At 33.5% G+C, this 20,271-nt stretch overlaps 3 protein-coding genes across 4 annotated transcripts; 1 reads left to right on the forward strand and 2 right to left on the reverse strand.

Moving 5' to 3' along the window:
- Positions 1-5,421: 5,421 nt before the first annotated feature.
- LOC131852020 (repetitive organellar protein) lies at positions 5,422-13,577 on the reverse strand. The gene is made up of 9 exons (XM_059202590.1): positions 12,122-13,577; positions 11,238-11,471; positions 10,115-10,369; positions 9,665-9,868; positions 8,558-8,784; positions 8,033-8,135; positions 7,394-7,544; positions 6,295-6,419; positions 5,422-5,748 (listed from the first exon to the last, which is right to left on the reverse strand). Exons 1-9 carry the CDS (start codon positions 13,457-13,459, stop codon positions 5,539-5,541), a joined length of 2,847 nt encoding a protein of 948 aa, XP_059058573.1. The 5' UTR covers positions 13,460-13,577; the 3' UTR covers positions 5,422-5,538.
- Positions 13,578-14,655: 1,078 nt separating this feature from the next.
- On the reverse strand, positions 14,656-16,444 carry LOC131851975 (trafficking protein particle complex subunit 1). The gene is made up of 2 exons (XM_059202535.1): positions 16,060-16,444; positions 14,656-15,667 (listed from the first exon to the last, which is right to left on the reverse strand). The coding sequence occupies exons 1-2, from the start codon at positions 16,156-16,158 to the stop codon at positions 15,329-15,331; spliced, it is 438 nt and encodes a 145-aa protein (XP_059058518.1). The 5' UTR covers positions 16,159-16,444; the 3' UTR covers positions 14,656-15,328.
- A 158-nt stretch (positions 16,445-16,602) lies between these two features.
- LOC131851974 (mitochondrial import inner membrane translocase subunit Tim17-B) lies at positions 16,603-18,664 on the forward strand. Of its 2 annotated transcripts, none has more exons than XM_059202532.1 (4): positions 16,603-16,732; positions 16,815-16,978; positions 17,646-17,823; positions 18,085-18,664. In XM_059202532.1, the coding sequence occupies exons 2-4, from the start codon at positions 16,835-16,837 to the stop codon at positions 18,258-18,260; spliced, it is 498 nt and encodes a 165-aa protein (XP_059058515.1). In that variant the 5' UTR covers positions 16,603-16,732; positions 16,815-16,834; the 3' UTR covers positions 18,261-18,664. The 2 variants fall into 2 exon arrangements, with proteins under 2 accessions (XP_059058515.1, XP_059058517.1); XM_059202534.1 differs by having other exon boundaries at positions 16,604-16,728.
- The last annotated feature ends 1,607 nt before the right edge of the window (positions 18,665-20,271 follow it).

Here is a 20,271-nt window from a genome sequence, read left to right on the forward strand (position 1 = left end):
AAAGAGTAAAATTCCCCTTTTAAAGTATTTACATACGTCCCTAAAATTTGTGACGATAAACGAGCTGTGTGGGGAACACTCTAATCGCTTTTTATATATTCTCGTACGTAAGTTACCACGGAGAGTAATATCATAAATTGCCTCATATAATTCCAATATCGCCAATGATTTTGAGGAAGTATGTAAATGGTTTTAGAATGGTTTTAAAAGGAGAGATTTTTGGGTTGTAAATGTGAAATTATTATCAATGTAAATAGTAATATAATGTTTATAAATTATAACGAGCGAGTTTGTATAATTTCGCGTATTTCTATAGATGGAGTCATATTCATATATCGCGTATATATAGTAGGTATAGTAATTTATATTTTGTATGTATATACCGGATGACTTAGTTTAGCGTGCGGAAAAAATATTTATGTTTATTTATTTAAATTATAGTAAGAGCTTTAAAGATTCTCAATGTAAAGTATATACGGACTTTTAGGTGGCAGTTTTTACTGTAGTTTCAGAGAAAATTCTCTTAGTATTGTGTATATATAATATAGACTAGCAGACCCGTCCACAGTTTGCTGTGGCTAAGGTTCTTGAATAAAATAATATTGCGACTATAAACAGATTTGTAAGCCATCCATCTTTCAAGTTGGATCGAATTGCACACAATGTGCAAATCAAATTTGCAATCGGTTCAGTAATCTAGGAGTTCATCGCGAACAAACAACATGACACGTAATTTTTTATATATCGAGATAATGAAGCAGAGAGGTGCTTCTCCTTAATATATTTTTCCGGACGACAAAATAAGTCATCCGTTATAGCTTGTTTAACACTCTGGTAGATATTAAACAACCAACAAAATAATATTTATATTCATAAACCTATCATTATTTTTATACATAATTTATATTTGTGAGATGTAAATAGCGGTTAATTCTGCTTCTTTTTTCTTATATTAAATTATATTTTTCAATAAACATCTAAGAAATATATAGAATAAATATTTTACAATATAAGCACAATCTAATATTATCTCAGCTATATATAAATCATGTTCAATTCAAATAGTAACTGAAAAGATGTTGTATTAAAATTAAGGAACTACATAGAAATCCTAACAATATTTGTGTGTCTGTAATATGAATTAACATTAATGTATTGTGGTAATATTCAGTTATTTTTTTTAACACCAGTCGTTAAAAAAACAATTATACAGGTATAAAGTCGCTGACTCAGCTAGTTGTTAATAAACTTTGAATTTTTAATGTATATACTTTTCCAATATTACCCAGGAAAGTGACAGAGTATCACTTTTCTGGGTACTTTGAAAAAGTGCACCAATGCTAACGGTACACGCTACAAGAGTACCTGTGGAGGATGATATGATGAGTATGGAGTCAGATCAGTTAGCCCATGGTGTGAATTAATCACGGTTTCTAAATGGTATACCCGACATTGTACATTGCTAACACTGGAGTTATGAACCCATTACTAACAATGTCACAACTACCTGAGACTTTGTGTCCACATGTGACTTTGTCACATTGACGTGTGTCCCACGTATACTCATGCCGTGGTACATGCACATAGTAAACTGGACTATCCACGGTACCTATTACTAATTAAAATATATATATATACTATATAGCTGGAAGTTAACCAGAATTAATTGTAATTTTATATCAAAAAGTATGTGTGAATGTAAATGTAATGTGTGTGAATCAAATGCATTGTAGTCTGTATTATGATTATTTATATTAATTTAAAGTATTTATTTAACATCTAGAAAACAAAAAACATTTAGAAAAATTTCGTTTGCAGTCCGTATAAACTTTATGCCAAATTTCATACTTCTCCGTCCGTGATATATTTATAATTTTTGCTTTACGTATTATTATATTTCTTTAGTAATGGACGTACACTAGTTGGTGTGACAGTGACAAACAAAACATTGTGACATACAAATAAAGATAAACCACAATTTCTTAATGTGAAGAAAGTAAAACGACCTAGAGGATCTTGGCCTCGGTGATCTAGTGATGGCTGGTTCGACTCCGCGCACGGTACAAACATTTTTATTGATGAGTATGATTATTTGTATCAGTCTAGGTATTTTCTATGTAGGTTTGTTATGAATGTATTTACAAAAAATGTATCAGTTGTCTAGCACCAATAACACAAGCTCTGCTTATCTGGGGTGTAGATGACGCTGTGTGAATTGTCCTGAGATATTATTTTTATTAATAGTTAAAGTGAATGTTATGTTGTAGTGTTTATGAATTTCTTATTCGTTGTTTTATGTATTTATTGCAAAGTTCGAGTAGTCATGTGAACCTAACATTATTCATTTGTATATTTTTTTATTCTTATGAAATTTTTAGGATTTATTTTGTTGTTAATGGTTAAAGGTTAACCAAACTTAAACCCAGTGTTACTGTTATTGACACTAAAAAAAACCTTTAAAGAACCAAAGTGGCAGAATGAAGATATTTTTAAACTTTCATAAAAACGTGATCTATTTAGTTTATTGAAAACAAAAGTTTATTCTTTGATCTTAATGTGTTGTTTTGGTTATTTGTGAAGTACTATAGCTGGCTTTCTGTTTGGTATACCTTTTACGATGAACCCTGTATAACAAAAATGTTAATGTTTGTTTATTTGTGTAATAGAAATGTTTTAGTTGTAAATACTTTCTTCTGTAGGCTGTGTATATTCTTTTTTACCATTTTTAATATTTCAGACATATCTTTTGTAATTTTTAACTCTCAAGATAGATATATCTATATCTATCTATCTTCCTTCAGAGCTATGCGTCTTTCTGACCAGCCGGTTCACTCTGGATACAAATTCTGGTTCAATGATATTGGAGTGCTTGTTCCGCGCCTGTTTTTACTCTTTAACTGTACACTCGCGACCTATTAATGTGTAACATATTTCGTGGTCAATGAAAGAACTAACATTGCTAACAACTTATTCAATTTAATAATAATGAGAACCCTGGACAATCAACACAGTGCCATCTAGTCCCAAGCTAGGCTAAGCTTGTGTTATGGGTACTAGACAACTGATATAAATACTTAAATATTTATTTCGTAAATACATAGATAACACCCAGACCAATAGAAACGATCATACTTATGAATGTTTGTACTGTGAGGAAGCGTATCCGCGACCATTCGAAAATAAGGCAGTGTGCTAAACCGCTAGACCACGGCGACCATCAAATTGATTACGTTTAAAAAACGATTCATAATTTGTTAGAGAATTTATATTGTGATCGATCCAGAGTAAACCTGACAGGTCGCCGCGTTGGGGCTTTTGTAACATATCTATTCTGATTATTTGCAAGTGTATGTCATTAAATGACAGACTTCCTGTCAGTCTCATTTCGGTACAAAGTCGCATTACAAAGCTTGTTGCATCTCTGTACCTAATGAAAGCGCTCCAACCCGGTAAAAGGTGCGTTAGACTGGTAATATACAGTTGGTTAGTCGTCCGGTTGCCGAAATACGACTGCGGTCAACCTAATCGAGTGTATATTACCAGCCTTAGTCGGCATGATCTTGCCACAAAAACTATGTGATTAATATATAAGTGTAAATGAAATAAATTTAGTATTGTATAGAAATCGATGCCATTATTACCTTATAAAAAAGATTATGTATATTTTTAATTCGCATTTACCTCCATCAATAAATTGTTATATTTAATATATTTTTGTATTATTTTTCTCCTTATTAAGCTACAAATAATACAGACAGCTTCTATTAAAAGCTATATCCAGCTTGAAGAACATCACCATCTTCCTTACCCCATTCATTACTCGGCGTAATGTTTTTCTCGTCCATTCATCCCTGTTCGTAGTCATCTCGTTATTTACTCTCTTTCTTGCCATATCATCTTTCACACAGTCCATCCCTCGGTTTTTCGGCCTTCCTCTGCCCTTATAACCACATTCATATGTAATACCTTCTTTATATTGGTATGCGTAATTGCAGAAGACAGTGAAAGTTACTATTCTTACAGGCCTTTGTAACCTGTTTTTGTTCTTCACAAATAAAGAATTTGAATTTGAAATATTCTCTATATATATATCTTTTCACTATAGCTTGAAGATTCAAGCTGGGTATAGCGAACGAAGAATTTATCACGATGGTTTCCAGGGGGACCGCGTGGTTGTCAACCCGACATGATACATTGTTAGCAATAAGATCAGCAGTCTACATTACTAACAATACCCTTTCCCACCGCCTTTTGTTATTACTTTTCTACATACTGTAAGTAACAATGAATGAAAAAAACTGTCAGTGACTCTCAAGAAACTGTTAGACCGACAGCCTAACAGTTTCTTATTAAGTTTCTTCGTGTATGCAATAATGAGTTTATTATTATTATTTAACTAAGGGCTAAAATGAGTTTTAAATTAAAAAGAAAAAGGTAATTTCTATAAAATATAATTTATTAATATCAAAATATGAAATGCAATTTACAGGAATGTCTAGTTAAAATTAATTTGTACATTATAATAATTATAAAATGTAGCTTAAAAATATCAGTAAAAGGCACTCGTGATACACCAGTAGACTAACAAACAGTATAATAATTTATTATTACATACCTATATATTGCTATGAGAATTTTTATTTGTTATTTTTTATCTTAATAATATTATGAACGCGAAAGTTTGTGAGTATGGATGTTTGTTACTGTCACGCAAAATATACTGAACGGATTTTAATGAAACTTTACAGTAATATAGCTTGTTGCATTGGAATGTGTTATTCTGATGCACATACGGTATATTTGTTATTGAAATTTAACGTGGGTAAAACCGCGGGCACTGCTAGTATAATACAATTATAATAAATAATTTTCATCAACAATTTCATTTTTTTTCAGTATCAAACGACCAGATTCAAAATCACTACTTTAATTATGATTATCATAACAAACGTAATTTGTTTATCTAATTGAAAGGTAACATGTTGGAAATACAGTATGTCACCGGATGGAAAGCGGCAATGCAAACTGCCCACCGTATGGAAAGCGGCAATGCAGAATGCCCACCGGATGGAAAACGGCAAACGTTAATATCTCTCAGGTCAACTCACACAGCGCCATCTAATCCCAAGCTAAGCTGAGCTTGTATTATGGGTACTAGACATTTGATATAAATTAATAAATACATTTTTTTAGAAGTAAAATAAAATTTCCATAATAAAAGTAGCCTAACTTACTCCTTATAAAAGTAGTTACCTGTGACAGTCCCGTCAAAATTGGTCCAGCCGTTTCAGTGATTAGCAAGAACACAGAGACAGGCAGAGACAAAAAAAAATATTTTTATGTATTTATATAAGTGTCGTATATAACTTCATATGCAATTACTGAAAAGCTGTGAATTAAAAATTATAAACTGTCCTTCAATTTTATATATTTGTATGGATGATTATGTAGATATAAAAAAAATATATGGTGTTAATATACTCACTAAATATACTGTTTTCATTGAATGATTTCATACATACAATACAAGGCTTTACATTAAGATTTCCACGGCGGTTTGGCGTTATTAATACTCCGTCGCGATTTATCTTTCTTGTCGTGCCGGTCAAACTGGTCAAGCTGATCGACGCGGTCGGTCCGATCGGGTCGGTCATTACGATCGGGCCGGTCGCTGGTTGGTTCGTCGTGATCACGTTGTGGCAGCGAACAGTCACCACTACCATCCAAATTCACTGGTTTGGTTAATAACTGTAATATATGTTATAACTGTATATATATTATGGCTGTGTTTTATTATCATAATAATTTGTGAATATTTGTATGTAATGATGCCACTTCTGCCGAAAGGGTCAATAAACTACAAGTCACCCAAAAAGCAATGGAGATATATCGGTATAATAATAATAATCTCAGGACAATACACACAACGCCATTTAGAACCAAGTTAAGACAACCAAAGCTTGTATTATGTGTACTAGATAACTGATACAAATACGTAGATATATACTTTTTTTTCGAAAATACATACATATATAACAAACATACAGACCGACAAACAATCATACTCATGAAAATAAATGTTTGTGCCGTACGAGGAATCGAACCCGCGACCATTGAAAGTAAGGCGGTGTGTTAAACCACTAGACCAACGAGGCCCTCGAGTAGCCGGTATGGGAGATACCGAGCCTGGATGAAAATTGTATTTTTATTCAAAGACTATTGTATTATGAATAAATGACTACAACAATTTCAACGTTAGTTTTCACTGTCAAATAAACTATTAAAAAAACATACCATTTTAACATACTGCCGCAGTTCATTATCACTGAGCCCTTCGAAGTTAAGTGCATCCCCGCGGCGCCGGCTGTGTGTCAGCGATGCCTTACTGACAGGTAAGTCTGGCACTACCGGGGTCATCACTGAAAACAAAATAGGACTTTATACTCGCCCTATTATAGAATAGGGTGTAAAGGAACTATCAGGGGTGGGCCCCATCAGCAGAACGGGTAAAGAGTGCAGTATTAATATTTCTTTCCTACCGTCTAGTTCAGTATACAGGTTTAATTAAGAAGAATTGGCAAATACTGGCTATTATATGTATATATATAAGAATATACCTTATTATATTACTAATTATGTACATTTATACTTATTTGATATCCGCCAATTGAAAAATAAATTATCTTAAATTCAAATTCAAAATCAAAATATCTTTATTCATGTAGCTCTATTACAGACTCTTATGATATGTCAAATCTACCGTCAGTTCGGAATGATATCGAGATGAGAAGAACTGACAAGAAACTCAGCTCGTATTTTTTTTTAATGTTGTACATATTTACAATAATACTATTTCATTTAAATTCAAATTTGGGAGAACAGAGTGACCATCAGCATATGCTATATAAAACAAAAATCAAAAATCTAATCAGTGTTCGCAACCTGAATAGGCCAGTCCCCACAAGCAGCACCCGTTCACGAGTATGACGTATGAGCCAGCCATCATTGCACTCAACCATATTAGACGGAGCACATCGACCCGGCCCACCACGCCGCCACAAGTTTGAACTTTATAGCGAGCATGACTGTTTTAAGTTACTCCACTACGTCATTTATCCCCATGAACGCCGATTAGATTCCTCGTTTTGGTCTGGATATTTCCTATGTATATTATGTATGTATTTAAAAAAAAATATTTGCATATGCAGTCATACCCACAACACAAGCTCTGCTTAGTTTAGGACTACAAGATGTCTAGTTATGACTGTTAATGATGTTAGACTATGTGAATTGTCTGGGTTATTACTATCACACATATAGACTAACGCTAATCACTTGCCACCAGGTAGTTAGCTAACTCGTTTGTTATACATATATTCAAAATTGCGGTTACCAGGGTCGGGCAGCGTGAGGTCAAGTTCTGAAGGCGCAGTAGTTTGTGGACAGGACAGGATGCGGAGCGCCTGCCGCCACTGGGACTCCATGACGCCGTGCAGCTGCGTGGCGATCTGCCCGCGCCGCCGTCTGTGAGATTCCAGCTTACTCTGTGCACGTACCAAGCCATAATGAGTATACGTCGGACACACCTCAATGTGACAGTCTCGTAAAGTGACAAAGTCACATGTTCTGACAGTCTCGTATAGTGACAAAGTCACATGTGGACACCACAGTCTCAAATAGACGTGACATGTGGCTATCACAGTCCACCACTTCATGAGTCAAACCCACTTTTGTGCATATATCTATGTTAAGTACGTTAATTTTGACTATACTTAGGTATTTTATGACAAGGGACAAGACAATTTGATATTAAAGGCAAAAAGATTTAAATTCTTATCAATTCCGGTTTTTCGAAACTAGCGTGGCACAAGATGGCGGCCTATGAGCAGTGATTCGGACCAAAATGGCATTATACGAGCGATAATAGTATAAAATTACATAAATTGCTAAATTTCAGAAGTAAAAGCGGTTCGTAACGTTTAGTCTGTTATGGCAACAATATTTATTTTTTACTCATTTTGCATATATTTACCTCGAGTAAACTGATTTTTTCACTCGCCTGCGCTAGTTGCAAACGATATAATTTTACCTCTTCTCGTTGTTTCTCTTCCAGGACATTCACTTCTAGTTTGTGCCTGTAATATATTACACAAAAATAATTATACTCAGAAATATAAATAAAAAATTCCTTACACTTATACAGATAATTAAAACATATTTATTTCTTTAAAACATAAATAACTTCACCCAATATACAGTAGTTTCATCCTATATAGATATAAGTTGCATTGTAAAACAATTATTGTATTTTTAAAAACAAACTATCACAAGTTTACAAAAAGTCAAAATTTTCTGTGTGTGATTTCTAAAAACCATATAAATTTAAGAACTGTAAATTCCATAACATCTGCACAGACCTAACTGGGCCTTCACTAGCAGATAGCTAACGTTATAATGAGTAACAAAGTCTACTTATATTTTAGAAATTATAATTCTGTGCGACGAATTCGCAGGTAACTAGTTACACCAAAATATTTTTTTAAAATGTAGTACTAACTGTTCTTCTATCCTTGTCATCTGTTTACTGAACGTGTCCACTATAGCATTCTCCTTGCTTCTAGCATCATTCTCCATTTCTCTCTCTGCATGATCTAGCTGCTGCTGAAATTCATGCAGCTTGGCCAGCACAGCATCCTCCAGCTGCTTCTGGTAGTGTACCTTTAGCTCATTCTTCTGAAGTTCCAGATGTTTGCGGAGCATCTTCACCTCATCCTCTAAAGAATCCTAACATAAATAGGATTTTTTAAGTTTAATGGTGTAAAATATTAGTATAAGTGTTTCAAGTATTACAAACTAATAAACAAATTAACGAAAAATAGCTATATGGTTAATTTATATGTGGTTAAAGTGGGAGTGAGAGGTATACCAGCGAAATCTCTCTATAATCTTCTAAAAGATCTTGGCCTGACTAGAACTGCAGTCATCGCCGTCTTAAACTAGGTCGCGGCCCTTGGGAACAAAAAAAATAGGAATAATCATCGGTATAAAGGCGTAGTATATGTCTTATGATAACATTACTGATTTGTGAAAAAAGTGTGCCCGACGAATTTCGTGCACGACAAAAATCTTTTGAGAATAAATGTGTGAAAAAATTAACAGTCTTTCGGGGGACCCCTGAGTATGGGGGCCCTGGGCACGGGCCCCGTGTGCCCTTATGGTAAAGACGGTATTGACTGCAGTAAGTTCTAGAATGTGTATCTAAAGTTGCACTAGCAGGATCATATCATATACTTTATATCAAACTACAATATTACTATTATTACTTATTCATCATTTAATAAGGTTGTTATTTCATAATCACTGAAATATATTTCTAATGATATCCTAGATTAACATAGTTTGCAAAGATGGCGTAAATTTTTAAATTGCAAAGTAGGAACAATAAACTAATCTTTTATTTGTAAATACTATAACGTTACTATCGTTACTAGCAAGCATACAGCCCATCTGATGGTAAATGGTTACCGTATCCTATAGACACCTGAAACACCAGGTGATACCCCTGGTGTTTCAGGAGGTCCATAGGATCGTCTGTGCCGACTCTTAAGCAACCTAAGCTGTTGTTACCCCAAATAAATAAATAAATATTAAAATATAAGCTTACACATTTTTTTAACAGCTCGCTGCTCTGACTCTGCTTATCGTACAGCTGTCGTTCAAGCAAGTTGCATCTTGACCGCTCTTCATTCACTTTGTCCTTCAAGAGATCTCTCTCTTGCAACACAAGGGAGGACTCTTCGTCGACACTTTGCTGTTTACGAGTCAACTCATTGACTTTGTTTTTTGTCAGTTCATGATCCATTTTCTCCTGTATAAATATTTATATCAGTTTATTTTCCTATTGGAGATTTTCTAGATTTAGCATACCTAATTATTGTATGCTTTTTTTATTAATTAAAGTCTATTTACTACCTCACTACCGTACTTTGATTACAATAGATAATTAAATTCAATTTATTACTCCATTTGAGATTAAAATAGATAAAGTAAGAATACTGAATCCACAAAATACATAAACATAGAGAGCAACAAATAATTACATACAAAACATTACCTTTTCTAATGCATCTTCTAAATTTTTAACACAATCTGTTGACTGTTTGTTCAGTCTCATTACAGTCTCATAATTTTCTTTAAGTACTTCTATTTCTTTCTCTTTACTGCTGATAATATCTTGTTTGCTGCTTAGCATTTTCTCCGTTCTATCATGAAGTTCCTTCTGTTCTGATGTGAGTTGTTTACACTTCTCTTGATAATCATGCGCTAAATCCAGAGCTTTGTATAATTCAGCCTCAAAATGGTTTGTTTTCTAAAAATTATATCAGTTTGTTAATAATTTTATATTTATATTTCGCACTGCTCTAACGCTGCTGGCCTTTACAGCTTTACCGGGCGATAGGAGTGCGTGTGCAGATACCACTCCAAACCAAAGGAAAGATTTATGGAGCGGCTGAAGAACAACTCCCGCCTGATGGATATAACTTTAGTCTCAGGGCACCGCTAGGTTCGAACCTCGGCTTGGGCCGTAAGAAATAAGAAAAAAGAAAGAAAAAATATTTAATCAGTGGTTTTCAGTTACAACTATTTTTTATATCTAAGGGATAAAACAAAAACAGACTTAAAAAATACTAAACATTCCCAACTTAAAGAAAAATTAAAGAACTCTTTATTCCTGGAAAGCTTATAGCAAAGAATCTGTCAAGTTTTTTTTTATAGGGATAAGTGGTGTATAAGGATTAGAAATCTCACTCAGAAAGTACAATATTATTTGTATCCAGAAATAAAAACTTTAGACATAACTAGAAAATTTTGGTTTTTCTTTACAATAGTAATATTCATTGTAAGCCACAATACAACACTAATATAATATCCCCTTCTGATCGATCTCCTGTCCAATTCAAATGGGGATCGAAATTATGACGGCCTGAGCCGAGTTTCAAACCACCCTGGTGGTAAACTAAAATAACATCCGTAATTTAAATGGGTATGGAAATTACGACGGCCGCAGCCGAAGTACCCCTACGCCTTCAGACTAAAGTTGCATTTGTCAAGCAGGAGTTCACCTTCAGTCCTTCCATAATCCTTCCTGGGATTTGAAGTGCTGCATTCGCCCGTCATTCATTGAAGCTGTAGGTCGGCTGCAGCCAACAGCATTAGAATATAAAAAAAATACCCACCTTCTGAGAATCACTGGCGACCATCTTAAAATTCTCCACTTCCCTCATCATCTTCTCCAAACCACTTCTATGCCGTTCTTCTGCCTTATCCAGACTGCCAGTAATTTTCAACCAAGCTTCTCTTAACTTTGTGATGGCTGCATCTTTGGCTCTATCCACTTTTATAGCCACAGCCAATTTCTCTTGTTGGTCAAGTATTTTTTTCTGAAGCTGTTGTATCATTGATTCACAATGCTGGAAAATAAACATGATGAATTTAAATTAATTATGACATGAATAGATCCTGAGTGAATGAGAGTCATGGTTGAATAGTTTGTGATTCTGAGAACTCAGTCCTCATGGGTGAGTTTTTTTTTTTTCTATCTGCGATCAGTCTTTCCAGCTATAATCAGATTTTTTGATGTTATTGGCATTTTGAGATGAGGCACCTCCAGCAAGGTGCCATCTCATTTACTTTCTTTATGGGTGAGAGTAACTCACCCAAGAGGGCTGAGTTCAAATCTGTATTGATCATTGTATCCATGAGTATGATTGTTTGATAGAAAACACCCAGACCAATATCTGGTGTATTTTTTGTATCTATTATGTATGTACCAAAAAAATATATATATGTATTTATATCAGCAAAGCTTGTGTTATGGGTACAACTCAAGCTTTGCTTATCCATCCCAAGGCTGGATGGCAGTGTTGTCTGATATGTCCTGATATATTATTAATTATTGCTTTACACTATAAATATGAAAACATGTTTGTTCAATTTACATCTCAACCAATTATCATGAAATCTCTCATATTCTGTATGAGAGATTTCATGATAATTGGTTGCTCTAACTATATGAGTAATTTATTTCAGACAGCAATTAATTTATTAGAACTTGTTTCACCTCTCTTTTAAGTTTTTCTTCCTCCAATTTAAGATTGTCTCCCCTCTCTGTCCTGTCTCCTTTGTCTGCACCATAACCCCACAACTCGCTCAGACTCAACAGATCTGTATCAATAGTTTCTATCAATTTATTCTGATAAGCTGCCAACTTTATTGTGTCCTTATTATCTACAGCATAAGGTCTCATTTGAGGCATTTTAAATATCTCCTTTTTAGGTGATTGCAAGTAACTTTCAATTCCAGAATGTTGAGTATTACGGCTGATGTTTTGACTTTTATATTGTTCTAGTACTTTTGTTGCACGATCATAGATTTTGTTCGATGATGGTCGGAACGAATCTGTGTAACTTGTGGTCTGTACAGGCTTTTTGGGAGTGGATGTAGGTTGGACATCCTTCTCTGAAAAGTTCAGTCTACGAATACTTGGGGACTTCAAGTCCGTTTTAGACACACTCTCCTTACTTACATCTGAAGGACGAATCGTAGTATCTTCATTATGTAGGCTTTTATAAGAACTAGAAGGTAATGTTTTATCTGATTGGGTCACAGCTGAGCCTGGATTACTTTTAACCAAGTAAATATATTTGTCTAAGACATTACTTGACACAACTCTCCCACTAGGCAATTTAATTTCATCATTGCTTTTTGAATCTAAACTATGTGATATATAGTCACCAGCAGCCTTTATAACATGCTCAGGACTCAAATACGTTTCATGTTCTTTAAATTTCGAATCTGGCCCTTCATATGCCTCAACTTTAGTCAGGAATTCATCAATTTCATGCAAGAGCAATTTGTCATTTTTTTTACTTGGTGTCGAAACTATACTACTAATATCTCCGTCCATACTTGTTGTATCATTGATAAAGGCTTTCTTACTGCTAGAAACCTCCGATGTACTTTTTAAATTTAATAATGGAACGTTATAGTTTTTTTCTAACGAATCAAGACTGGTCAGAGACAGTTCCCGCTTTTTTTCTCGTTTGCTACTTTTACGACGGCGTCTCCGTGGAAATGTGAAGCACCTACGGTCTAAACTGTGGTCAATACTGTCTCCGGTGCCCCAGGATCGAAGATTTTTAGATCCTATAGTGGACACGGTGTCACTTGTGCACACTTCCAAACTTTCTAACCTCGATTCTAGAGAGTGCACTCGATCGACCAGTTTGTCCAGAACCTGTGCTGTACACGACACCGGTTTGTGAACAACGGTTCTCGATGATTCCAGCAATGAATCTTCGGAAGCTGAACTTTCGACGAGGAAGAAATTCGGTGGTATCAGTAAAAGAACATCTGTATCGTCCGTGTCACTCATTACAACTAATATTTTTATTAACATAAAATAATAAAGCCATTATAAAATTGTACAACACTGATTCAAGTGAGTTTATATAAATTAGATACGTTTAATTAATAACAATAATCAGCAAAATACGTTAAAACCGTTTGTTTGTATCAGTTTGTTTTGTTTTCTATTTATTTTTTTTATTAGATATTTATTTCCTTCACGTCTCTGGATGCAAGTTTTTTTGAACGTGACATTTTCAAACATTTAAAACAATGATACCGACAAAACAACAATACCGATGAACATTGCAGACGATATAGTAAATCAAAGAGTAAATTAAATATACCAAATCGCTTGTCTGAAGTGGTTAGAGACATTTATGATTTTTTGAGACCACATTGTTATTTTTGAGGCCGAGACGGTGTACAAGATATTCTACTGGCTTTTCTATTATCGGGTTTGATTAGACAAAAAAAAACACGAATAAATATACCATATTCTATACTTCGGACTAGATGTGTAAATTCTCCTGAGACATTACTTTTAACAATTTTTTTTAATAGATAATAATGGTATGGTTCACCCTCCTGCGCTAACGGTTTAGGCTGGCGGGACACCAGTGGAGGATAATGGGATGACCATGAGGGCAGGTCAGTCAGAGAAGTTCAATCTGACATGGTACATTGCTAGTAATGAGGTCATCGGTCCATATTACTAACAATTCCCTTTCTCCAATGATATTGGAATGGTGCATGGTTTAGGATAATAAGATGAGCTCATGGTCATGTTAGTTACCTCTTGGTGATAAAGTCACCAGAAATTTATCGAGATGGTATCCAGGGCAAACCGTGTGGAGGCCAATCTTATATGGTACATTGCTGACAATAGGCTCATCAGCTCACATTAATAACAATTTCATAATATTATCAGTTGTGTAGTTAGTAGTAGGCACTCATAATGAATATTGGTACTTACTGGGTATTGCAAAACATAACATTATGACTGTAATCCCAGATGAGGTAGTCAGCGACATTGTCAACTGTTGATATGATGAACACAATTACGCAACAGTTCACCTTACCATATTTCGCTCGGTATATTTTGAATCAAACATAATATATAGCTAGTCTATTGCCACATTGTCTGTGTACTAAGAAAAATAAATAATAGCGGAGTATTACAAATAAAAAAAAATATATAAAATTGTCCTCTTTATTAGCATATACAAGTTTTACACTAAAATTACTTATATGACATTATGTACATATTGTATTAATATAGATACACAGTAAAATTAAAATCTTCTTTCAAACACATTGAATATCCTAATTTTATGTATAGCATACAACTCTGAAGAGCAACTGTTAAATGAATTAAACTAAATATATTTTTGCTGACAAATATCTAATAAGAAATTATTGCAACTGTTTTATACAATATATCAAATCAATCCTTAATTTTATGAATGACACATAACTATTCTATCAATCAATCATATATTTTGGGTGTAAATTATCTGTGTAATTAAGTACTCTATGATCAACCTATTAGGCTTGAGCAGTATATTGCTATTATGTACAAAACTATCAAAATTTCAGATTAAGGATATTAATTTAAATGAATTTACAGTTATATTCTTTAGTTTCTTTATTATACCACATAGTGGACTGATTTAAAGTATAGAACAGTAAATGAACTTATTTCTAAAACCACTTTACAATTACTTTACATGTTTGTATTACTCTAATCTTATATTAAATATAATTATTGTAATTATACATCAACTGTGACTATATTAAAAAAGTACATAGAAAAATCATAAGATATACAATTAAACATAGAACATTAAACTAATTAATTAAATAATAATTAATTAATTAGGTTATGAATATTACTAAGTATCAACTATTTTACTATTTATCAGGAGGCTCTAACTGCATGTATAGGTGTTTGTTTTATAAATGCATCTAGTTTACTTTTAAACAATTCACTATTTATCGGCTCTCCAATATTACAGAGTGGATTCCTAATTGCATATTTCACATATATTTCAGCATAGATCTTTTTGAGTAGATCCCTCACTCCCTGAGCTTGGTTGTCAGTGTTCATGACAAATTTTATTCCTGACGGTGTTTCCAGACAGTGCAGGGTGTACTTCGAAGTTTTGTAATGTAAAAATCCATCTTTAGGGTCCAGTGGTGATATTTTAGCAACAAATGATTTTATTGAAAATAACATTCCATACATGAGCTTGCATTCCTGAAAATAGAATAAATAAGTTCAAACTAAGAATAAAAGTAAATTAATTTTATTAGGGTACCCATCTATTTTAAAATAGGTAAAAAACAAGTAATATTATAATTTGTTATTGATATAATTTTATTGTTTTCTGGATTTTCAATATGTAGTCTAGTAGTTGATCAACTACTGATGGCCAATGATGGAGTGATTATACAGCTTTTGATAATATATATGTTAGCAGGTAGAGGTGAGGAATATGGATGAAATTGTGGTAAATTTGCTAGATCATAACAATGGTTACCAGAGGGTTGAGTGAAGGTAGATCAACGAAGATAGATCGCCAGTAATGGATTTATTCAGTAGCACTCGGTATATGCAATATCGTGGATATTATAAATTGTTATTCTCACCTCTTCTCTTGACATTCCAGATTGTTTTGTTCTATTCCATTCACCGTAATAAAGAAGAGTTCCGAAACGATCAAATATGTATAAATTATGTATCGTCATTTTGGCTATTATATTCTCAGTACATTGACATAAATACAGTCACTATTAAATTCAAATCATGTTAGATAGGAAATTTATTTATATTCATGTGTTTTTAATTTGGAATTGGACAATAAGTAACACAGAACACAATATCTTAGAAGTAAGCAAATTTGGTTCTAAATATTTGACACTGACGTTGATTAATAAATATAGACAAATTATTCTCAGAGATGGGAAAAACAGAACCAAAAAAAGTAGACAAATTGACAACGTCAAAGAACTTTACAGACGCAAAAATAAAATTGTATGAAGTACACAGACAACGGCCATATCGTATCAGCTAGCCATAGTGATTCTTTATCCAAGACTATCGGCCTTGCGTATAATCTCTATAAGCATAATAGTCTGTGATCGTTGTAATTGACTTCGGTCAATGTTCAATTTCATTCATTCTTTTCCTTTTAAAAATGTTGCTGAAGTGAACATGGTGCAATATCAATGACAAATTAAAAATAAATTGTTTAGCTAACATAAATAGAAAACAGGACTAAACTAGTGATATATTAAATTAGTAATATTCCGTAACAAGTACGTACGTATCTACTTAATGGATTATGTGATTGTAGTTTTTAAGGTTATATTCTTACCTAATAGCCCTAATACTCAATTTCCAGATTAGTAAAATCAATAAAATATGGATGAATACACAAGAGAACCGTGCCCATGGCGTATTCTCGACGATTCAGGTGGTGCTTTCATCATGGGAGCCATCGGCGGTGGAATATTTCACTCGATAAAAGGTTTCAGAAATGCACCAGTTGGATTCAATAGGAAAATGGTATGTTTTTATTATGGTTTACTTTATTTATTAGTTAACAGCCAGAGGTTACAAAATAAATGCAATTTATAACTATATATTTAATTATAATATAAAATTATTGCATTAAATATTATTATAACTAATTAGAACTATGTGATACTTCCACAATGGATGAATCAAGTCTAAAATCCTTTGGAGAGGTGCCCACTTGGGCGAGGGAGGTAAGGTGTTCACATTGATGCCTTTGATTCAGTAACTTTCTTAGAAGCGGACCGAGTATAGAATGTTGACTGTGCCATACTGATGAGGCAACATGACAGGGATGCCACTCTATGCAGATTCGGGGTTGTCACTCTGTTTAACTAGATATTTGTGTAGTTGATAATGAAATGGTGCACCCCACTGTGCTAACGCTTTACGCTGGCGGGGCACTAGTGGAGGATGATAAGATGAGCATGAGGTCAGGTCAGTTAGCCCATCAGTAGCAAATTCTCAAGGAATCTATCACGATGGACTCCAGAAGGAACTGCGTGGAGGGAGTCCTAACGTGGTACATTGCTAACAATGGGGATTACTAGTTCCCATTACTAACAATCCCCTTCCCCCCTATATAACAAGTTTACACATGGCAAATGTTAACAAAAATATGTGATCTGTCTGATCTGATGAAATCTGTCATTTCCAGCTTGGGAGTTTAGCAGCTATAAAAGAACGATCACCAGTTGTGGCGGGAAATTTTGCTGTCTGGGGTGGCATGTTTTCCACCATTGACTGTTCACTAGTGTACCTGAGACAAAAAGAGGATCCATGGAACTCAATAATGAGTGGCGCACTCACTGGGGGCATCTTGGCTGCCCGAAATGGTAAGCCCTCTTGCATGCAAATAATTCCATGAACATTTGTCAATAACTATATTTAATAATATATGATAATATTTACTGTACACTTATAATTGTGTACCACTTCCTGTGTCACACAGTGTCAGGTTGACTGGAAGAGATGTCTTTTTAGAGAAAAGTTCTCCTTTGCTGACAAAATTAGTATACCCATGTATGTTTTAAACCACCTCTCTTATTTGTGGTCATGCCAGGGACCCCTTATAATAATAATAATTAAATTTCCAGGTGTGCCAGCAATGGCTGGGAGTGCACTCGTAGGTGGTATACTCCTGGCTCTCATTGAAGGGATCGGCATCATGTTCACAAGGCTCACAGCTGAGCAATTCCACCCACAGCAACCAATATTCGAAGACCCTTCAGTGTTAGGGCAGAATCAAGGCCAAAACCCAACTTTCCAATAGTATAAGTGAGGCAGTAATGTTGTATTGTACAGTTTTAAATTAACTTGTAACTATTTGAGAAGGTACTAAATTTATAATACACTAGCTGTGCCTGCTGTTTCAGCCGCATTAAATATCAATATAAAATGTAGCCTATGTGTTATTCTGATGCATAAGCTATAATACTGTAAAGTTTCATCAAAATCCGTTGCATAGTTTTTGTGTGGAAGAGTCATAACAATCATCCATACTTACAAACTTTCGGATTTATAATATTAATAAGAGAATAAATATATATTGTGTAAATAATACATTAGGCTTTATGTCCTATAATTTAACATTAATATGCTTTGCTAAGCTATATTTACATAAATTATTAAACTTAATGTAACAGAAATTAGATAAATGTCCTTTGTGTAGTTAATGATTATTTAATTAATCATTATCTAATTAAACATTACTTATTGTTAGCATGTTAATTAGTCTGGTAATAGATTTAACTATAAATTTGATGTTTAAAACTGTACAATACACCTACAAAGGAATATAATTTCTCAAACAAATTTTAGAATTCCTTGAAGATGTTTTAAGTGAGTTATTTGCACCTGTGATATTTTCAGTGACACTCTGATTGCTTATGTTTCACTTTGCAACATAATTCTTTTATTAAATAACACAGTTTTGTTATTTATTTATGTTTTCGATGTAGCAAATGATACAGGATGATTATTATATAAAAATTAATTTAAAATGTTTATATTGGACAGACTATTGTCTGCAATCGTCACTTTCGACTTATTTATTTGTTGCCATATAGTTGTTAGTGACTGAGTGTGACTCTAATTAATTGGTCAATCAATGGAGAATTGCTTTACCCGTCTTCAGATTGTTCTTGCCTCGCTAGAGTTGCACTATTAGTCTGATTATTTTGCAGGTAATAGTTTGTGAACAATATTCTTGTTCTAAATATAGAACATAAATAGAAATAAAGATTTTTAAAGAAACTGTACTTGTCTTTGGATTCAATAATGACTAAATGTACTTCTCAGAATGTTGCAACTATTTTAGTACATTGCATCATAATAGTAGAATACTGACGGATCTGACAAATATTTATGTGTCAGATCCGTCAGTATTCTATGACTGTGACGATTGGGTCTCATTATTGTACTTTACAATATTTATAGACAACACAGTATCAAACTCTGTTTATACCATGCTAAACAGCTATGTGATCATTACAACGCTAATGTTAGTCCTTATAATATACAAATCTTATACAGTAGCATATTATTTAGATAATATTGAAGACAATGTTATCAAGATCTTCAATTTCTAATAATAATATCTTTTTTAGAGTTACCAAATTACAACTAAAAAGCAAATTTGTCAGTAAATTTTTATAATTATAAGTCTATAATTACAACCAAACAGTAGTAACAATACCAGTACTTAGTAATAATATTAACTTTAACATCTTAGGTATCACTTTTATATAAAATGTTAAGATTTTAATATAAACAGAAACAAGTTATGGCAGGATGTAGGAGAAACCTTTGTCCAGCTGTGGACTATGAAAGTATGAATTATGATGAGCTATAAATGTTATCTATGCAATGGCAAACAAGATTATGGTATATATCTTTACATCCCCCAACATAAGTCACCTTAAAAGGTGTAGGTTACTAAGGATCAGAAGATGACAGATGATTCTACTCGGAATCACATTCTACATTGGTTCATAATCTGACAGATTGCAAGATGACACAGAAAAAAAAATTGATATACATTGTTGGAATACAATCTCTATAACTGCTCCCTGGCTAATGTGGAGTCACTGAGATCATATGAGATATGAGATTCAAGCCCAGCACAGGCAACATGGTATAATAATTATAGTTACATGATATTACTGATGAAATAATTTATATTGAAATTGAATTGAAATTCTAATATTCATGTATTTATGGCTGTATGCACTATTATGGCTGTATATTGAAATACAGAGTAGTATGCATTAGAAAGTAACCTA

The sequence above is a fragment of the Achroia grisella genome, unplaced genomic scaffold (assembly GCF_030625045.1).
Source record: "Achroia grisella isolate CSIRO2021 unplaced genomic scaffold, CSIRO_AGI_Agris_v1 utg821, whole genome shotgun sequence".
Lineage (NCBI taxonomy): Eukaryota > Metazoa > Arthropoda > Insecta > Lepidoptera > Pyralidae > Achroia > Achroia grisella.